Source organism: Oncorhynchus nerka, linkage group LG23, assembly GCF_034236695.1.
Source record: "Oncorhynchus nerka isolate Pitt River linkage group LG23, Oner_Uvic_2.0, whole genome shotgun sequence".
Taxonomy (NCBI): domain Eukaryota; kingdom Metazoa; phylum Chordata; class Actinopteri; order Salmoniformes; family Salmonidae; genus Oncorhynchus; species Oncorhynchus nerka.
The window spans coordinates 26407024-26423409 of record NC_088418.1 but is presented as its reverse complement, the minus strand read 5'-3'; the positions used below and the strand labels follow the sequence as shown (position 1 = coordinate 26423409).

The window sequence follows — 16386 nt, the reverse complement described above, 5'->3', positions numbered from 1 at the left end:
GAATGGTCCTGAGAGGGTGAGGGAAATCAGTAATCAAGTAATATCAGAGTTTCTCTGTATCGTTCATATTTTTATTTATTTAACTAGGCAAGTCAGTTAAAAACTCATTCTTAATTGCAATGAGAGCCTACCCAGGACAAACACGGACGACGCTGGGCCAATTGTGCGCCGCGCCTACCGATCACGGCCGGTTGTGATACAGTCTGGGATCGAACCAGGGTCTGTAGCAACGCCTCTAGCACTGAGATGCAGTGCCTTAGACCGCTCTGCCACTCGGGAGCTTACATTGATGACCTGCTCAGATGTCATACTGTGTCCTACTCAGTCACTAAGGACCAACCAGACAAAAGATTAGCTACAGAAAGTAATGTACAAATTTCACCTTTCTGCAGCAGCTAACGTTACCTCGCTCTGGCCGTGCCGCTTCATCTTTTAGCAGCAGGTTGAGGGACTAATGTTAATTTACATCCACTACATAGCTACCACTAGCTAGCATGAGGGACAAACTCACTTCCACTAGCTAGCATGAGGGACAAACTCACTTCCACTAGCTAGCATAACTGTGGCCATGTAGGGCTATCTACTTTAGCCAGCCAGCCTGCTAGCTAGTCAGCAGTAACAGTGAGAACAATGAGTTATAAAGATATTTGGCAGTAACGTTAGCCGGCTAAGGCTAGTTAGCCAGGTAGTGCAAGCCAACTTTGTTCAGTTGTTGAGTTCGTTCTATTGGCATGCTAACTTCATGATACATTGGGCATTTTAGCTAGCATTACTATGTTTATCTTCCTGTCACACAAATGTAAAATCCCTTCTCTGTGCTGCCGACACTGCAGCTCAACCCAGACTGTAAACACAACCGCTATGCACCATTAATATGAGCTATATTAGGGAGCGTGTACGACCAGTTATGAACAAAAAAATATTGTAATGAAACAGGCAGGGAGCAGGTCTCGAACCCGCGACCTTCGAGCCAGAGGTCCGGCGCGCTATCGACTGAGAGGCAAAAGCATGCTCGTGCGGCACAGACGATTTCCGGGTTTATAACCCCAGGGTCGTTTACACTACTCCCTCCTTTCAAAGAGCGCATCCTCAAGCTAGTTTGCGGCTCTACGTTTAATAGAAACGCGCTCACCGGCCGAGCACACGCACTGTCGTGGATGCAGGGTCCGATCACTTCTGACACCAATGTAATGAAACAGGCAGTTGAGTTGATATCCAATTTTCGTTTAGTTTCCAGTTAGAAAAATTATCAAAGCGATTAATTTCCTCTTGTTTGGCATTCCCGAGATTAGACGAAATAGGAACTACCCATAAACACACGGACCTGAACTCCTCTTCTTTTTCGTTGTATGTTGGAAGCAGAAGTTAACATGTAGACTAGAATGAACATGCTTTTTTTTCATGATCAGTCCTCATATTTTAGCCCTATCTGAAGTTGTTTTGAACTGTATGTATACTTTATGTTTTAAGCGATTACACTTAATGCAGTAAAAGCATGTATTCACCTGATGGCACTAAAACTCTTACTGTGTAGCAAAGAAAAGGCAATGTTCCATTGGTGATTTTGTCATTGACCGTCAGTAAACATTGTGACTAGTTGGTGCTGCAATCTTGGGTTTCTTGAGTTTTCTCAAAAATTCCTCACGATAACCCAATCATTACTAGCCACAGTAGTGCATTTGACTATCCCTGGACTTTAAGAGAGGTACATAGAATGTGAGTGTAGCAAAGCTAAGAGCGGGTCACACTCTTTAGCCTTGCTACCTCTGTCAGATCAGCTCACCCAGAAACCGAACCCAAAGAGGAATCAGATCAACCCTCATCTTATTTCATAATAACCACCGTGTGGTGGTTTCCCTGTGATCAATCTGAAAGTGAAAATCCTGCTTGATATTTGAATGTTGGATATTATTCCAATATAGATTTGAATGAGTCATTGGCATATGTGTTAATAGCACATGTAGATAGACATGGTGCCTGCCCACCTAGCAAAAACACATTGAATGGACAAAGTAATATTTCAACGTACCTCATGTTGAACATCAATTACATTTGTCTTGGTATCAGCAAACAGTGTTCAACGTACCCTGCTTCTAAGGGGTTTAAGGTTTTGGGGCGAGATATAAAAAGTGGAGGGAAATGCGTCGATTTTGAAACCGATGCTCTCTTCAAGTGCCAATCGTAAGAAAAAGTTAGACTGGGAAGTTGAGCAATCTACAGTGACCTTGTTGAAGATTTCTCATTGAAGATGCTAACCATAATTGACCCTGCTTACCATGAATCATTGTTGTTGTTGTTTTTACCAGGGTCCTACCATGGGGTTGGTGAAGGGATCTAAAAATAGATAGGTTATTATTACCTTTTCAGGAAATAATCTACATTACAGTGCTCTTACTACTGTGTAAATACAGTGTAACAAGTAGCCTATTGTAATCACTCATTGTTACACTGTACTGACCCTGTACTTAGGGTAAAGGTTATGGTCAGTGTTAGGGCTACTCCTGTAAGCGCTGTGTAAGTACAGTGTGACAATGAGTCATTACAATACTTGCTACACTGTACTTACAGCAGTAATTACACGGTATTGAGGGCACTGTAATGTGACATTTTGCCTTATCTTACAAAATGTCTAAAACTGCAAATGAAGATAATTGACCATATGGCTGACTCAAGAGTTTAGTGTTTTGAAGCTCCTAGATTGTTTAACAAAATATTTGAGCTTTTCTGACCCATAGTAGATCATAACAATAATAATAATTCAAATAGATACTTCACATTTCATCAAAGCTGTTTGTTTTTATTGCATTTGCAAGGCGTCATCAGCATTTGAAGATTTTATTTCAGATGACTTCAGGTTTCAATCAATGCACATTCAATAGGGGAAACTGTTTAATTACTTTTACAATTGTTTTTAGTTGTTGTTTAATGTACAATATATTCAACTCGTGTCAGTTGAAAACTCAATTCAACATCAATATACAATTCATTGCATCCCTCCAATAGTCATTTTGGTGGTTTCCATAAGTTGATTGAAAGAAGTGCTTATACATTTCAATCAAGCTGAACATAATTTTCCTAGGACTGTCTGGGAGTGGTCTGAGTGGGGAGGGGAAAACTGAAAACTAGCTGTTATTGTCAGAGAAGTTTGGAATTCCCTTTCTTAATTGTCTTTTAACTCATTTATGTCGCCAGGCTGGCCAAAACTCAACCCACCCAAGCAAGCGGTGTGCGGTGTGCAAGTGCTGTGCTAAATAACTTAAAGTGGGCTATAAGTTGTAACTATATCTTTGGTTGTACGTTTAGCCTCTTCAGAATCATATCGACTGCTTCTTTATTGCGACGACAGTCCAGCAGTCCTCTGTGATTAAATACACAGTCCACTGTGAGTATTACCTCACCCCTGGTCACTAGTCTGCTGCTGTCAGGTATAGTGGAGTCTGGGTCGAAAGTGTCATGGTGCAGCACCACCAGAACAACAGGTCTACCAGCTGTCAAGAGAGCGAGGGATGAACAAGGTTAGTTTAAGAACTCTAACAAATAAAGCATGTATTCAGGTAATTAGCCTCTTGATACCTACCTAGGTAGTCTGAGACCACCTCCAGTTGTATATCAAGGTCCAGAGTTCCAAAGTCACTGACCATAGGACAGATCATTATGATGACATCACTCTCCGCTAGTGACACTTCAGTACAGTCTCCTCGGCCAGTGAGTTGTCTTACCAAGTCCTTATCAGAATTGAAAGTATGACCTACGACACAGGTGCATACTTTTCCCATCCTTGGCTTACCTGCAAGAGGATACCTCAGTTTTGTTAAAAATGAAACCTTTGTTATTGTGCAATTCATAATATACATTTTATTTAGAGCAGTGTTTACCTTCTGTGAGTTCCTGCTACAACAGAGAGAAGTTAAGACATGAATCATTAGTATAGTATTCAATTCTACATTGTGCTGAACATAGATGTGTAAACTGATATTTAACTAGGCAAGTCAATTAAAAGGTCCAATGCAGCAGTTAAAAGAAAAATCTCAATATCAAATCATTTCTGGGTAACAATGAAGTACCTTACTGTGATTGTTTTCAATTCAAATGGTCAAACAGAAACAAAAATAGCTTCTTAGCGAAGAGCAATTTCTCAAGCAAGAATTTTGCTAGAACTGACTGGGAGTGGTCTGAGTGGGGAGGGAAAACTGAAAACTACCTGTTATAGGCAGAGAGGTTTGGTACTCTCATTCTGATTGATCGATTAACTATGTTACCACCTGGTGATGTCACCTGCCAAACCAAAACGTCATCCCACCAAAACAGGCTGACATTTCAGGTGGTCTTTTCAAACAGCTCTTACACTAAAAGGGAATTATCATTCATTTCTGCATATTCTGAAGTGGCGAGGGGCAAGTGCTGTGCTAAATAACTTAAAGTGGGCTATAAGTTGTAACTATACCTTTGGTTGTACGTTTAGCCTCTTCAGAATCATATCGACTGCTTCTTTATTGCGACGACAGTCCAGCAGTCCTCTGTGATTAAATACACAGTCCACTGTGAGTATTACCTCACCCCTGGTCACTAGTCTGCTGCTGTCAGGTATAGTGGAGTCTGGGTCGAAAGTGTCATGGTGCAGCACCACCAGAACAACAGGTCTACCAGCTGTCAAGAGCGAGGGATGAACAAGGTTAGTTTAAGAACTCTAACAAATAAAGCATGTATTCAGGTAATTAGCCTCTTGATACCTACCTAGGTAGTCTGAGACCACCTCCAGTTGTATATCAAGGTCCAGAGTTCCAAAGTCACTGACCATAGGACAGATCATTATGATGACATCACTCTCCGCTAGTGACACTTCAGTACAGTCTCCTCGGCCAGTGAGTTGTCTTACCAAGTCCTTATCAGAATTGAAAGTATGACCTACGACACAGGTGCATACTTTCCCATCCTTGGCTTACCTGCAAGAGGATACCTCAGTTTTGTTAAAAATGAAACCTTTGTTATTGTGCAATTCATAATATACATTTTATTTAGAGCAGTGTTTACCTTCTGTGAGTTCCTGCTACAACAGAGAGAAGTTAAGACATGAATCATTAGTATAGTATTCAATTCTACATTGTGCTGAACATAGATGTGTAAACTGATATTTAACTAGGCAAGTCAATTAAAAGGTCCAATGCAGCAGTTAAAAGAAAAATCTCAATATCAAATCATTTCTGGGTAACAATGAAGTACCTTACTGTGATTGTTTTCAATTCAAATGGTCAAACAGAAACAAAAATAGCTTCTTAGCGAAGAGCAATTTCTCAAGCAAGAATTTTGCTAGAACTGACTGGGAGTGGTCTGAGTGGGGAGGGGAAAACTGAAAACTACCTGTTATAGGCAGAGAGGTTTGGTACTCTCATTCTGATTGATCGATTAACTATGTTACCACCTGGTGATGTCACCTGCCAAACCAAAACGTCATCCCACCAAAACAGGCTGACATTTCAGGTGGTCTTTTCAAACAGCTCTTACACTAAAAGGGAATTATCATTCATTTCTGCATATTCTGAAGTGGCGAGGGGCAAGTGCTGTGCTAAATAACTTAAAGTGGGCTATAAGTTGTAACTATACCTTTGGTTGTACGTTTAGCCTCTTCAGAATCATATCGACTGCTTCTTTATTGCGACGACAGTCCAGCAGTCCTCTGTGATTAAATACACAGTCCACTGTGAGTATTACCTCACCCCTGGTCACTAGTCTGCTGCTGTCAGGTATAGTGGAGTCTGGGTCGAAAGTGTCATGGTGCAGCACCACCAGAACAACAGGTCTACCAGCTGTCAAGAGAGCGAGGGATGAACAAGGTTAGTTTAAGAACTCTAACAAATAAAGCATGTATTCAGGTAATTAGCCTCTTGATACCTACCTAGGTAGTCTGAGACCACCTCCAGTTGTATATCAAGGTCCAGAGTTCCAAAGTCACTGACCACAGGACAGATCATTATGATGACATCACTCTCCGCTAGTGACACTTCAGTACAGTCTCCTCGGCCAGTGAGTTGTCTTACCAAGTCCTTATCAGAATTGAAAGTATGACCTACGACACAGGTGCATACTTTCCATCCTTGGCTTACCTGCAAGAGGATATCTGTTTAATTAAAGATTAAACAGTCCTTTTTTACTTCATGGCCATGCTTTTTGGCGCTGACAGAGTTGACTTTATGTGAAGGTGTGTCCTGTTGAGCTCCATTATTGTGAGAATGCTTACAGGAAACAATGTTTTTTTTTAACAGTTAGAGACTCAACAACAATCCCATGTCTGCTCCAAATCTATAATCTATGACATAGATCTACTAACTAAACTGTGGTTTGTATATAGTACATTAATACAAGATAAGCAACCAATAACTCCTGAGAAAGTGACGTGTTGACTTACTAGGAAAACCAGCTTCTGCCATTTTGCCTGCATAAAAAAAAGTTTGAAACCATAACTATACACATCGTTAAACTACTTTTCTATTCGTCCTGTTCTCTATTTCTCTCAAGCACAATAACACATACTGTATATCCTGTGTCTCTCTCTCTTCAGCATGTTTTGTTTTATAATAGAAATGTTTGTTTATTTTTGGGAAGTTAAAATATCAGATATACCCCCTTACCTTACCGGTCACAACTACCACTTCTGAGTTAAAAAGAAATATCAGATTATAATCAATAGCAATGCGAAATAGTCATTACAAACAAACAAACGTCTCTCTAGATTTGCCATATGACTAGACAGAAAATCTATTGTTGACTTACATTTCACAAGAACTCAGGGCTTTAACTCCTCCCCTTCTTTCTCTCTTAGAAGGGGACTGAACATGACGTGTGTGTTCTCCCCAAAAATTAGCATGTCTTGTCTTCTCATATTTTGACCCTATATCTGAGTTTGTATTTTTTATGTCAATTGTGATTTCGTTCAATGCAGTACTAATGTTAATTTATTTGATGACACGAAAGGTTTTATAGAGTAATAGAGAAAGCACGTGATTTAGTCTCAGTACTATTGGTGCTTCTCTATTTGACAGTAAACATGGTGACTTACTGTAAATACCAAGGGCCAAACTCCTCTGAGATAGTGTTAGAGACCATGTGTTGTAACTTCTAGTGTGTAGGAAAAGGACAAGGGAGTAGCAACTTTAAAGAGATTCTCTGGTTCTTTTGTTTACTTTTTAGCCAGTAGAACTGAAAGTAGCACTCGCGAGCCATTTGAGGTCCCCGAAAATTGCGTACTACATTACATGTGTGCAGATTTGTACAGCATGTCATTGCTCTCTCTCTCTCTACTGTGGGTGAATCATGTGCATTTTACTAGCGAACACTCATATGGCAAGGGGCTGAAGCTCATTGGTTGAAACTCGAATTGCTTGGGGGCTGGCCCACGTGTGGTGAAATGTAGGGAAAATTGCACAGCACAGCTTCAAGAAATAGTCCCTTTCAATCTAGGAATTTTGTGGCTAATTGAGGTACAACAGTAGTTCTTCTTGTACAGTGGGGCAAAAAAGTATTTAGTCAGCCACCAATTATGCAAGTTCTCCCACTTAAAAAGATGAGAGAGGCCTGTAATTTACATCATAGGTAAACTTCAACCATGACAGACAAAATGAGAGAAAAAATACCAGAAAATCACATTGTAGGATTTTTAATTAATTAATTTGCAAATTATGGTGGAAAATAAGTATTTGGTCACCTACAAATAAGCAAGATTTCTGGCTTTCTGACCTGTAACTTCTTCTTTAAGAGGCTCCTATGTCTTCCACTCGTTACCTGTATTAATGGCACCTGTTTGAACTTGTTATCAGTATAAAAGACACCTGTCCACAACCTCAAACAGTCACACTCCAAACTCCACTATGGCCAAGACCAAAGAGCTGTCAAAGGACACCAGAAACAAAATTGTAGACCTGCACCAGGCTGGGAAGACTGAATCTGCAATAGGTAAGCAGCTTGGTTTGAAGAAATAAACTGTGGGTGCAATTATTAGGAAATGGAAGACATACAAGACCACTGATAATCTCCCTCGATCTGGGGCTCCATGCAAGATCTCACCCCGTGGGGTCAAAATGATCACAAGAACGGTGAGCAAAAATCCTAGAACCACACTGGTGGACCTAGTGAATGACCTGCAGAGAGCTGGGACCAAAGTAACAAAGCCCACCATTAGTAACACACTACGCCGCCAGGGACTCAAATCCTGCAGTGCCAGACGTGTCCCCCTGCTTAAGCCAGTACATGTCCAGGCCCGTCTGAAGTTTGTTAGAGAGCATTTGGATGATCCAGAAGAAGATTGGGAGAATGTCATATGGTCAGATGAAACCAAAATAGAATTGTTTGGTAAAAACTCAACTCGTCGTGTTTGTAGGACAAAGAATGCTGAGTTGCATCCAAAGAACACCATACCTACTGTGAAGCATGGGGGTGGAAACATCATGCTTTGGGGCTGTTTTTCTGCAAAGGGACCAGGACGACTGATCCGTGTAAAGGAAAGAATGAATGGGACCATGTATCGTGAGATTTTGAGTGAAAACCTCCTTCCATCAGCAAGGGCATTGAAGATTAAACGTGGCTGGGTCTTTCAGCATGACAATGATCCCAAACACACCGCCCGGGCAACGAAGGAGTGGCTTCGTAAGAAGCATTTCAAGGTCCTGGAGTGGCCTAGCCAGTCTCCAGATCTTAACCCCATAGAAAATCTTTGGAGGGAGTTGAAAGTCTGTGTTGCCCAGCAACAGCCCCAAAACATCACTGCTCTAGAGGAAATCTGCATGGAGGAATGGGCCAAAATACCAGCAACAGTGTGTGAAAACCTTGTGAAGACTTACAGAAAATGTTTGACCTCTGTCATTGCCAACAAAGGGTATATAACAAAGTATTGAGATAAACTTTTGTTATTGACCAAATACTTATTTTCCACCATAATTTGCAAATCAATTCATTAAAAATCCTACAAAGTGATTTTCTGGATTTTTTTCTCATTTTGTCTGTCATAGTTGAAGTGTACCTATGATGAAAATTACAGGCCTCTCTCATCTTTTTTAAGTGGGAGAACTTGCACAATTGGTGGCTGACTAAAATACTTTTTTACCCCACTGTATGTATTAACTACACGTTGACACATCCAGCCCAAAACAGGAGGTTGAAAAAATACTCAAGTTACGTAGCATGTCTTTAACCAACTATGAGGAGGAATCTTTCACTACCCAAGTTTAATCTTTAGGGAACAGAATCCCACCTTGTGATTAGAGACTTTGTAAACATAATAGTTTAAAATTCATTCACAATCACAGGTTCTAGGCCCATTTATAGGAAACAATAGGGAAGCAGATATTTTAAAAAATAAAAATAATGAAAGCTACATTTAAAGGAATAAAGGTTTAGATTTGCTTGCTTGAAACAGGCTACAGTATAACAACGACACAACTTACTTTTACTGGATTCTAAATGAAAGGAAGAGAAAACGGTTAGCCATTGCATTTACAAAAAAACAGTGATTATTAAGAGAAATACTAATTCATTTACTTCAAGACAATCTTCTTAAGGGAGGGCTTTCAAAGTCTAATCCCAAACACAAACCAACTGGAAACAATTGAAAACAAAAATGGCATTACTGTAGTCGCAATTTTTTACAAAAACATTTTAAATATTGTCAAACTTAAGCAAACAAGCACTGATACAAATCCACAAACATACCTTCAAGACATTATTGATCATGCCCCAAATATTTATTCTCAAATAGATTGCATGGTCCCCAAAAGGTTTCTCCTTACACAAACAATAAAATTGCACAGTAACAACTCATCACAGACCTCACTGGACCTTCAGGAGATCATGGCTAGAAGGCATCCAGCTTTTGTCAAATCATAGTCAGATTTGATTTCTCGTGGCAGGTTAGGAGAACTTACAGTGCATTAGGAAAGTAGCCAGACCCCTTGACTTTCCACATTTTTTTACGCTACAGCCTTATTCTAAAATGTTTTTTTTTTATTCCCCTCATCAATCTACACAATATACCCCATAATGACAAGGCAGAAACATATTTGGGGAAATTTTAGCACATTTATTTAATTAAAAAAAAAACTGAAATCTTACATTTACATAAGCCTTCAGACCCTTTACTCAGTACTTTGTTGAAGCACATTTTCGCAGTGATTACAGCCTTGAGTCTTCTTAGGTATGATGCTACCAACTTTGCACACCTGTATTTAGGAAGATTCTCCCATTCTTCTCTGCAGAACCTCTCAAGCACAGCTATTTTCAGGTCTCTCCAGAGATGCTTGATCAGGTGCAAGTTCGGACTCTGGTTGGGCCACTCAAGGACACCCAGAGACTTGTCCAGAAGCCACTCCTACGTTGTCTTGGCTGTATGCTTAGGGTCGTTGTCCTGTTGGAAGGTGAGCCTTCACCCCATACTGAGGTCCTGAGCACTCTGGAGCAGGTTTTCATCAAGGATCTCTCTGCACTTTGCTCCGTTCATCTTTCTCTCGATCCTGATTAGTCTCCCAGTCCCTGCTGCTTAAAAACGTCCCAACAGCATGATGCTGCCAACACCATGCTTCACCATAGGAATTCAAGCCAAAGAGTTCAATCTTGGTTTAATCAGACCAGAGAATCTTGTTTCTCATGGTCGGAGCGTCCTTTAGGTGCCTTTTGGCAAACTCCAAGCAGGCTGTCATGTGCCTTTTACTGAGGAATGGCTTCTGTCTGACCACTCTACCATAAAGGCCTTATTGGTTGAGTGCTATGGAGAAGGGAGAACATTCCAGAAGAACAACCATCTCCACAGAGGAACTCTAGAGCCCTGTCAGAGTGACCATCGGGTTCTTGATCTCCTCCCTGACCAAGGCCTGCTCCCCCGATTGCTCAGTTTGGCCGGGCGGCCAGCTCTAGGAATAGTCTGTTTCCAAACTTTTTCCATTTAAGAATGATGGAGGCCACTGTGTTCTTCGGGGACTTCAGTGGTGCAGACATTTTTTTGTACTCTTCCCCAGATCTGTGCCTCGACACAATCCTGTCTCAGAGTTCTACGGACAATTCCTTCGACCTCATGGCTTGGTTTTTGCTCTGACATACACTGTCAACTGTGGGACCTTCTATAGACAGGTGTGTGCCTTTCCAAATCATATCCAATCAATTTAATTTACCACGGGGAACTCCAATCAAGTTGTAGAAACATCTCAAGGATGATCAATGGAAACAGGACAGGATGCACCTGAGCTCAATTTCAAGTCTCATAGCAAAGGGTTTGAATACTTATGTAAATAAGGTATCTGTTACAATACATCAATACATTTGCAAATATTTCTAAAAACCTGTTTTCACTTTGTCATTATGGGGTATTTTGTGTAGATTGATGAGGAAAACATTTTATTTAATATATTTTAGAATAAGGCTGTAACATTCTTTCTTTTTTAAGTCAAGGGGTCTGAATACTTCCGAATGCACTGTACGTAGCAGGTTAGGAGAACTTACATAGCAGGTTAGGAGAATTAACGTAGCAGGTTAGGAGAGTTAGGTTAATGTTATGAAAAGGGTAAGGGTTAACTAAAATGTCAAAACATTCAACTTTTGACGTTTATTTGACAAAAGCTGGATCCCTTCTAGCCATAACCCCTTCAGGACAAAGCTCTCACAAAGGCCTAAAGGGTTATTTTTAATCCCATTTACATATTCACCGCTAATTAGGGTCCCCTGGGAAACTAAGGATCTTACCCTGTCACACAAGGCCTTATGAGTAGGCCTCATTCCACTTGCAAAGAGTGCATAACACTCTGAGGACTGGAGTAGCTCTGTGGCAGCTGTCGACTCTTCTACAATGACAAATAAAGCAGCAGCCTATAGGGACAATTATCAACAGATACCGTTCAGTCTGAACTAGGATCAGCCAGACACAACTAGACAAACTGCTCTACACCACTGAGATTGCAATATTTGTAAAGTCAAATTGTGTGTTTTCTACTGAACTTAATTTAGTTATTCATCTTCAAAGACTTAGTTCAATAGTTCATTTGATTGACTCATTATACGAAACCCCTTTAGATACAAATTCAAAGAATCAACATTTTTATAATACAATCATACTTTGTCAGGGTATTTAAGGGCTAAGTGTCTGATCAGATTTGGTGGAGTGATCAGATACTGCCTCCAGGCTGACGTTAGTATGATTTTAGTATGATAAATGTGCGAGATGATGTGAAATTAATCCTCAGACTATAAATATAAATATATTGATAAAGTAGATTGATAGAATAGTCTTAGTTCAGCATATCTATAATGTAAACATTGCATCAGTGTATTTATAAGTGCTGAGTGTCTGATCAGATTTAGGAGTGGGTAATCAGATAGACGCTGCCCCCCCCCAGGCTAACTGTTAGTCTGATAAATGGGCAGTTGTGACACAACACAGTGCACGCTCAACAGCGGTGATTATAACATTTAATCACCAGCCCGTATCCCATGCTGACACTGTCCAGCCAGGCATCTCGCGCCAAGGGTATGATTTACCCGCCTTTGCCTGGGAGAAAAACTCATTCAGGAGACGGATTGCTGAGCGAGCCTCTCCGACCGGGCCTATAAATCATTCTTTAATCAAAGAGCACTGAGATTGGGCCGGCGTGGACACCTACGGGAGCACAGTTGACACCTCAACTCCTCCCTGCTCTGGAGCAGCTCTCCCCTGATTGTTTCCTTTTCTCCTATGGTTTCTTATCTGGCTGTATGTATCATTCATCTGGGGGTAAGACAGACCAGGATGTGGATGATGTGGATCTGGTGCCCCCCACTCACTAACCTCCAGAGGGATGTCTGGGAACAATGTGTGGGTGAGGTCACTTCACAGACTGACACACTGATCCATACCCATCACAAAGACAAACACACTTGTAACACATATACACACACACACACACACACACACACACACACACTCAACTGCATTTATTTTAAGCAAACGTTAGCAAACTTGTAAATATTTGTATGAACATAACAATATTTCAACAACTGAGACATAAACTGAACACGTTACACAGACATGTGACTAACAGAAATGGAATAATGTGTTCCTGAACAAAGGGGGGGTCAAAATCAAAAGTAACAGTCAGGTGTGGCCACCAGCTGCATTAAGTACTGCAGTGCATCTCCTCCTCATGGACTGCACCAGATTTGCCAGTTCTTGCTGTGAGATGTTACCCCACTCTTCCACCAAGGCTCCGGGCTCTTCGCTGGCCATGGCAGAACACTGACATTCTTGTCTTGCAGGAAATCACACACAGAATGAGCAGTATGGCCGGTGGCATTGTCATGCTGGAGGGTCATGTCAGGATGAGCCTGCAGGAAGGGTACCACATGAGGGAGGAGGATGTCTTCCCTGTAACGTACAGCGTTGAGATTGCCTGCAATGACAACAAGCTCAGTCCGATGATGCTGTGACACAACGCCCCAGACCCTCCTCCTCCAAATCGATACCGCTCCAGAGTACAGGCCTTGGTGTAACGCTCATACCTTCGACGATAAACGCGAATCCGACCACCACCCCTGGTGAGACAAAACTGTGACTCGTCAGTGAAGAGCTTTTTGCCAGTCCTGCATGTTCCGGTGGGTTTGTGCCCATAGGCGACATTGTTGCCGGTGATGTCTAGTGAGGACCTGCCTTACAACAGGCCTACAAGACCTCAATCCAGCCTCTCTCAGCCTATGGCGGACAGTCTGAGCACTGATGGAGGGATTGTGCGATCCTGGTGTAACTCGGGTAGTTGTTGTTGCCATCCTGTACCTGTCCCGCAGGTGTGATGTTCGGAGGCACCGATCCTGTGCAGGTGTTGTTACATGTGGTCTGCCACTGCGAGGACGATCAGCTGTCCGCCCTGTCTCCCTGTAGCACCGTCTTGGGTGTCTCACAGTACGGACATTGCAATTTATTGCCCTGGCCACATCTGCGGTCCTCATGCCTCCTTGCAGCATGCCTAAGGCACGTTCACGCAGATGAGCAGGGACCCTGGGCATCTTTCTTTTGGTGTTTTTCAGAGTCAGTAGAAAGGCCTCTTTAGTGTCCTAAGTTTTCATAACTGTGACCTTAATTGCCTAAGCTGTTAGTGTCTTAACAACCGTTCCACAGGGCATTGTTCATTAATTGTTTATGGTTCATTAAACAAGCATGAGAAACAGTATTTAAACACTTTACAATGAAGATCTGTGAAGTTATTTGCATTTTTACAAATTATCTTTGAAAGACAGGGAACGTTAAAAAAAAAAAAAAAGGGAACGTTTATTTTTTTGCTGAGTTTATGTATACACTAAACAACAATATAAAAGGCAACATACAACAATTGCAAAGATGTTACTGAGTTACAGTTCATGTAAGAAAATCAGTCAAAGGAAGTAAATTCATTAGGCCCTACTCTATGGATTTCACATGACTGGGAATACATCTGTTGGTCACAGATGCCTTTAAAAAATAAAGGTAGGGGCGTGGATCAGAAACTATTCAGTGACTGGTGTGACCACCCTTTGCGTCATGCAGTGCGACACATCTCTTTCACATAGAGTTGATCAGGCTGTTGATTGTGGCCTGTGGAATGTCCCAATCATCTTTACTGGCTGTGTGAAGTTGCTTGATATTGGCTGTTGTACACGTCGATCCAGAGCACCCCAAACATGCTCAATCGGTGACATGTCTTGTGAGTATGCAGGCCATGGAAGAACTGGGACCTTTTCAGCTTCCAGGAATTGCGTACATGATGCCGTGCATTATCATACTGCCTCGCTCCTATCACTCTGAGGCAGGGACATGAAAAGGCGACAGGAAGAACACCTGTGTGTATGAGACGGAGATACACGTGCGGCCGCACGAGCATGCAGTTTAAACTTTACAGTTGACACTATGCATTGGGACAGGTTGGCCTTGCGCATGGTAATCTTAGGCTCGGGCCATGGAAACCCATTTCATGAAACTCCCGATGAGCAGTTATTGTGCTGACATTGCTTCCAGAGGCCGTTTGGATCTCGATAGTGAGTGGACAGATGATTTCTACGTGCTACGCGCTTCAGTACTCGGTGGTCCCGTTCTGTGAGCTTGTGTGGCCTACCACTTTACGGCTGAGCCGTTGTCACTCCTAGATGTTTCCACTTCACAATAACAGCACTTACAGTTGACCAGGGCAGCTGTAGCAGGGCAGAAATTTTATGAAATTACATTTTGGAAAGGTGGCATACTATGACAGTGCCACGTTGAAAGTCACTGAGCTCTTCAGTATGGGCCATTCTACTGCCAATGTTTGTCTATTGATATTGCATGGCTGAAATATCCACACCTGAATTTGAAGGGGTGTCCACATACTTTTAAGCCTTGAGACAATTGAGACATGGATTGAGAATGTGTGCCATTTAAGGGGTTTAAGGGGTATGGTAGTAGGTGCCAGGCACGCCGGTTTGAGTGTGTCAAGAACTGCAATTCTGCTGGAATTTTCACTCTCAACAGTTTGCTGTGTGTATCAACAATGGTTCACCACCCAAAGCACATCCAGCCAACTTGAAACAAATGTGGGAAGCATTGGACTCAGCATTTTTTTATTTAATTACGCAAGTCAGTTAAGAACAAATTATTTTTTACAATAACAGCCTACCCCAGCCAAACCCTAACCCGGACAACGCTGGGCCAATTGTGCGCCGCCGTATGGGACTGCCAATCACGGCCGGTTGTGATACAGCCTGGAATCGAACCAGGGTCTGTAGTGACGCCTTTGGCACTGAGATGCAGTGCCTTAGACCGTCCCTGTGGAACGCTTTTGACACCTTGCAGTCCACAGCCCAACAAATTGAGGATGTTCTGAGGGCAAAAGGGGGTCGAACTCAACATTAGGAAGCTGTTCCTAATGTTTTATACTCTCAGTATTTATATAAAGTATATAATATATGAATGACATGTAGGCTCGTAATTGTTTTCATAACATTTATATAATGATAGGCATGCTATAGTCAAATATGAACCCTTCTAGACACTGATATACATGGCTGGCATAAGCATTGGTTCAGCAGGTCTGAAGACCAAATACAATACATATTCTAATACATTACAGTGGACAAGCAGCAATAAATCAATGAAAGCCTATGGCACAATTCAAATATTATGACAAACCAAGGTGTCGTGAAGAAAATGAAGGATGCACTTGCGTTAGTTTAAGATTTGGGTAGGCTAGAGGAATCTACAGATTTTTTCTCCAAAAAAAGAAACGTTGATAACTGACGTCAGGCGCACCTTCAATAATGTATATTTTTCTCTTGTATTGGCAGTCTTGTGAAGTAGACGGAACGGAGAGAACTGCGCCGCACGCTCCCAGCTTTTCGGGCTAGTGCGCTAATAAGAAATACAAATACAAGGATTTC

The 16386-nt window shown here is 41.7% G+C and overlaps 1 protein-coding gene across 7 annotated transcripts; it reads right to left on the bottom strand.

The window, feature by feature from the left end:
• Positions 1–2788: 2788 nt before the first annotated feature.
• Positions 2789–6853, bottom strand: LOC115106605 (uncharacterized). Of its 7 annotated transcripts, none has more exons than XM_065007998.1 (10): positions 6627–6776; positions 6404–6430; positions 5894–6101; positions 5602–5804; positions 5032–5047; positions 4735–4943; positions 4445–4647; positions 3876–3891; positions 3578–3787; positions 2789–3488 (listed from the first exon to the last, which is right to left on the bottom strand). In XM_065007998.1, exons 6-10 carry the CDS (start codon positions 4808–4810, stop codon positions 3280–3282), a joined length of 714 nt encoding a protein of 237 aa, XP_064864070.1. In that variant the 5' UTR covers positions 4811–4943; positions 5032–5047; positions 5602–5804; positions 5894–6101; positions 6404–6430; positions 6627–6776; the 3' UTR covers positions 2789–3279. The 7 variants fall into 7 exon arrangements, 6 of the variants coding, with proteins under 6 accessions (XP_064864070.1, XP_064864072.1, XP_064864069.1 ...); XM_065008000.1 differs by having other exon boundaries at positions 5032–5044; XM_065007997.1 differs by having other exon boundaries at positions 4735–5047.
• Positions 6854–16386: the final 9533 nt, after the last annotated feature.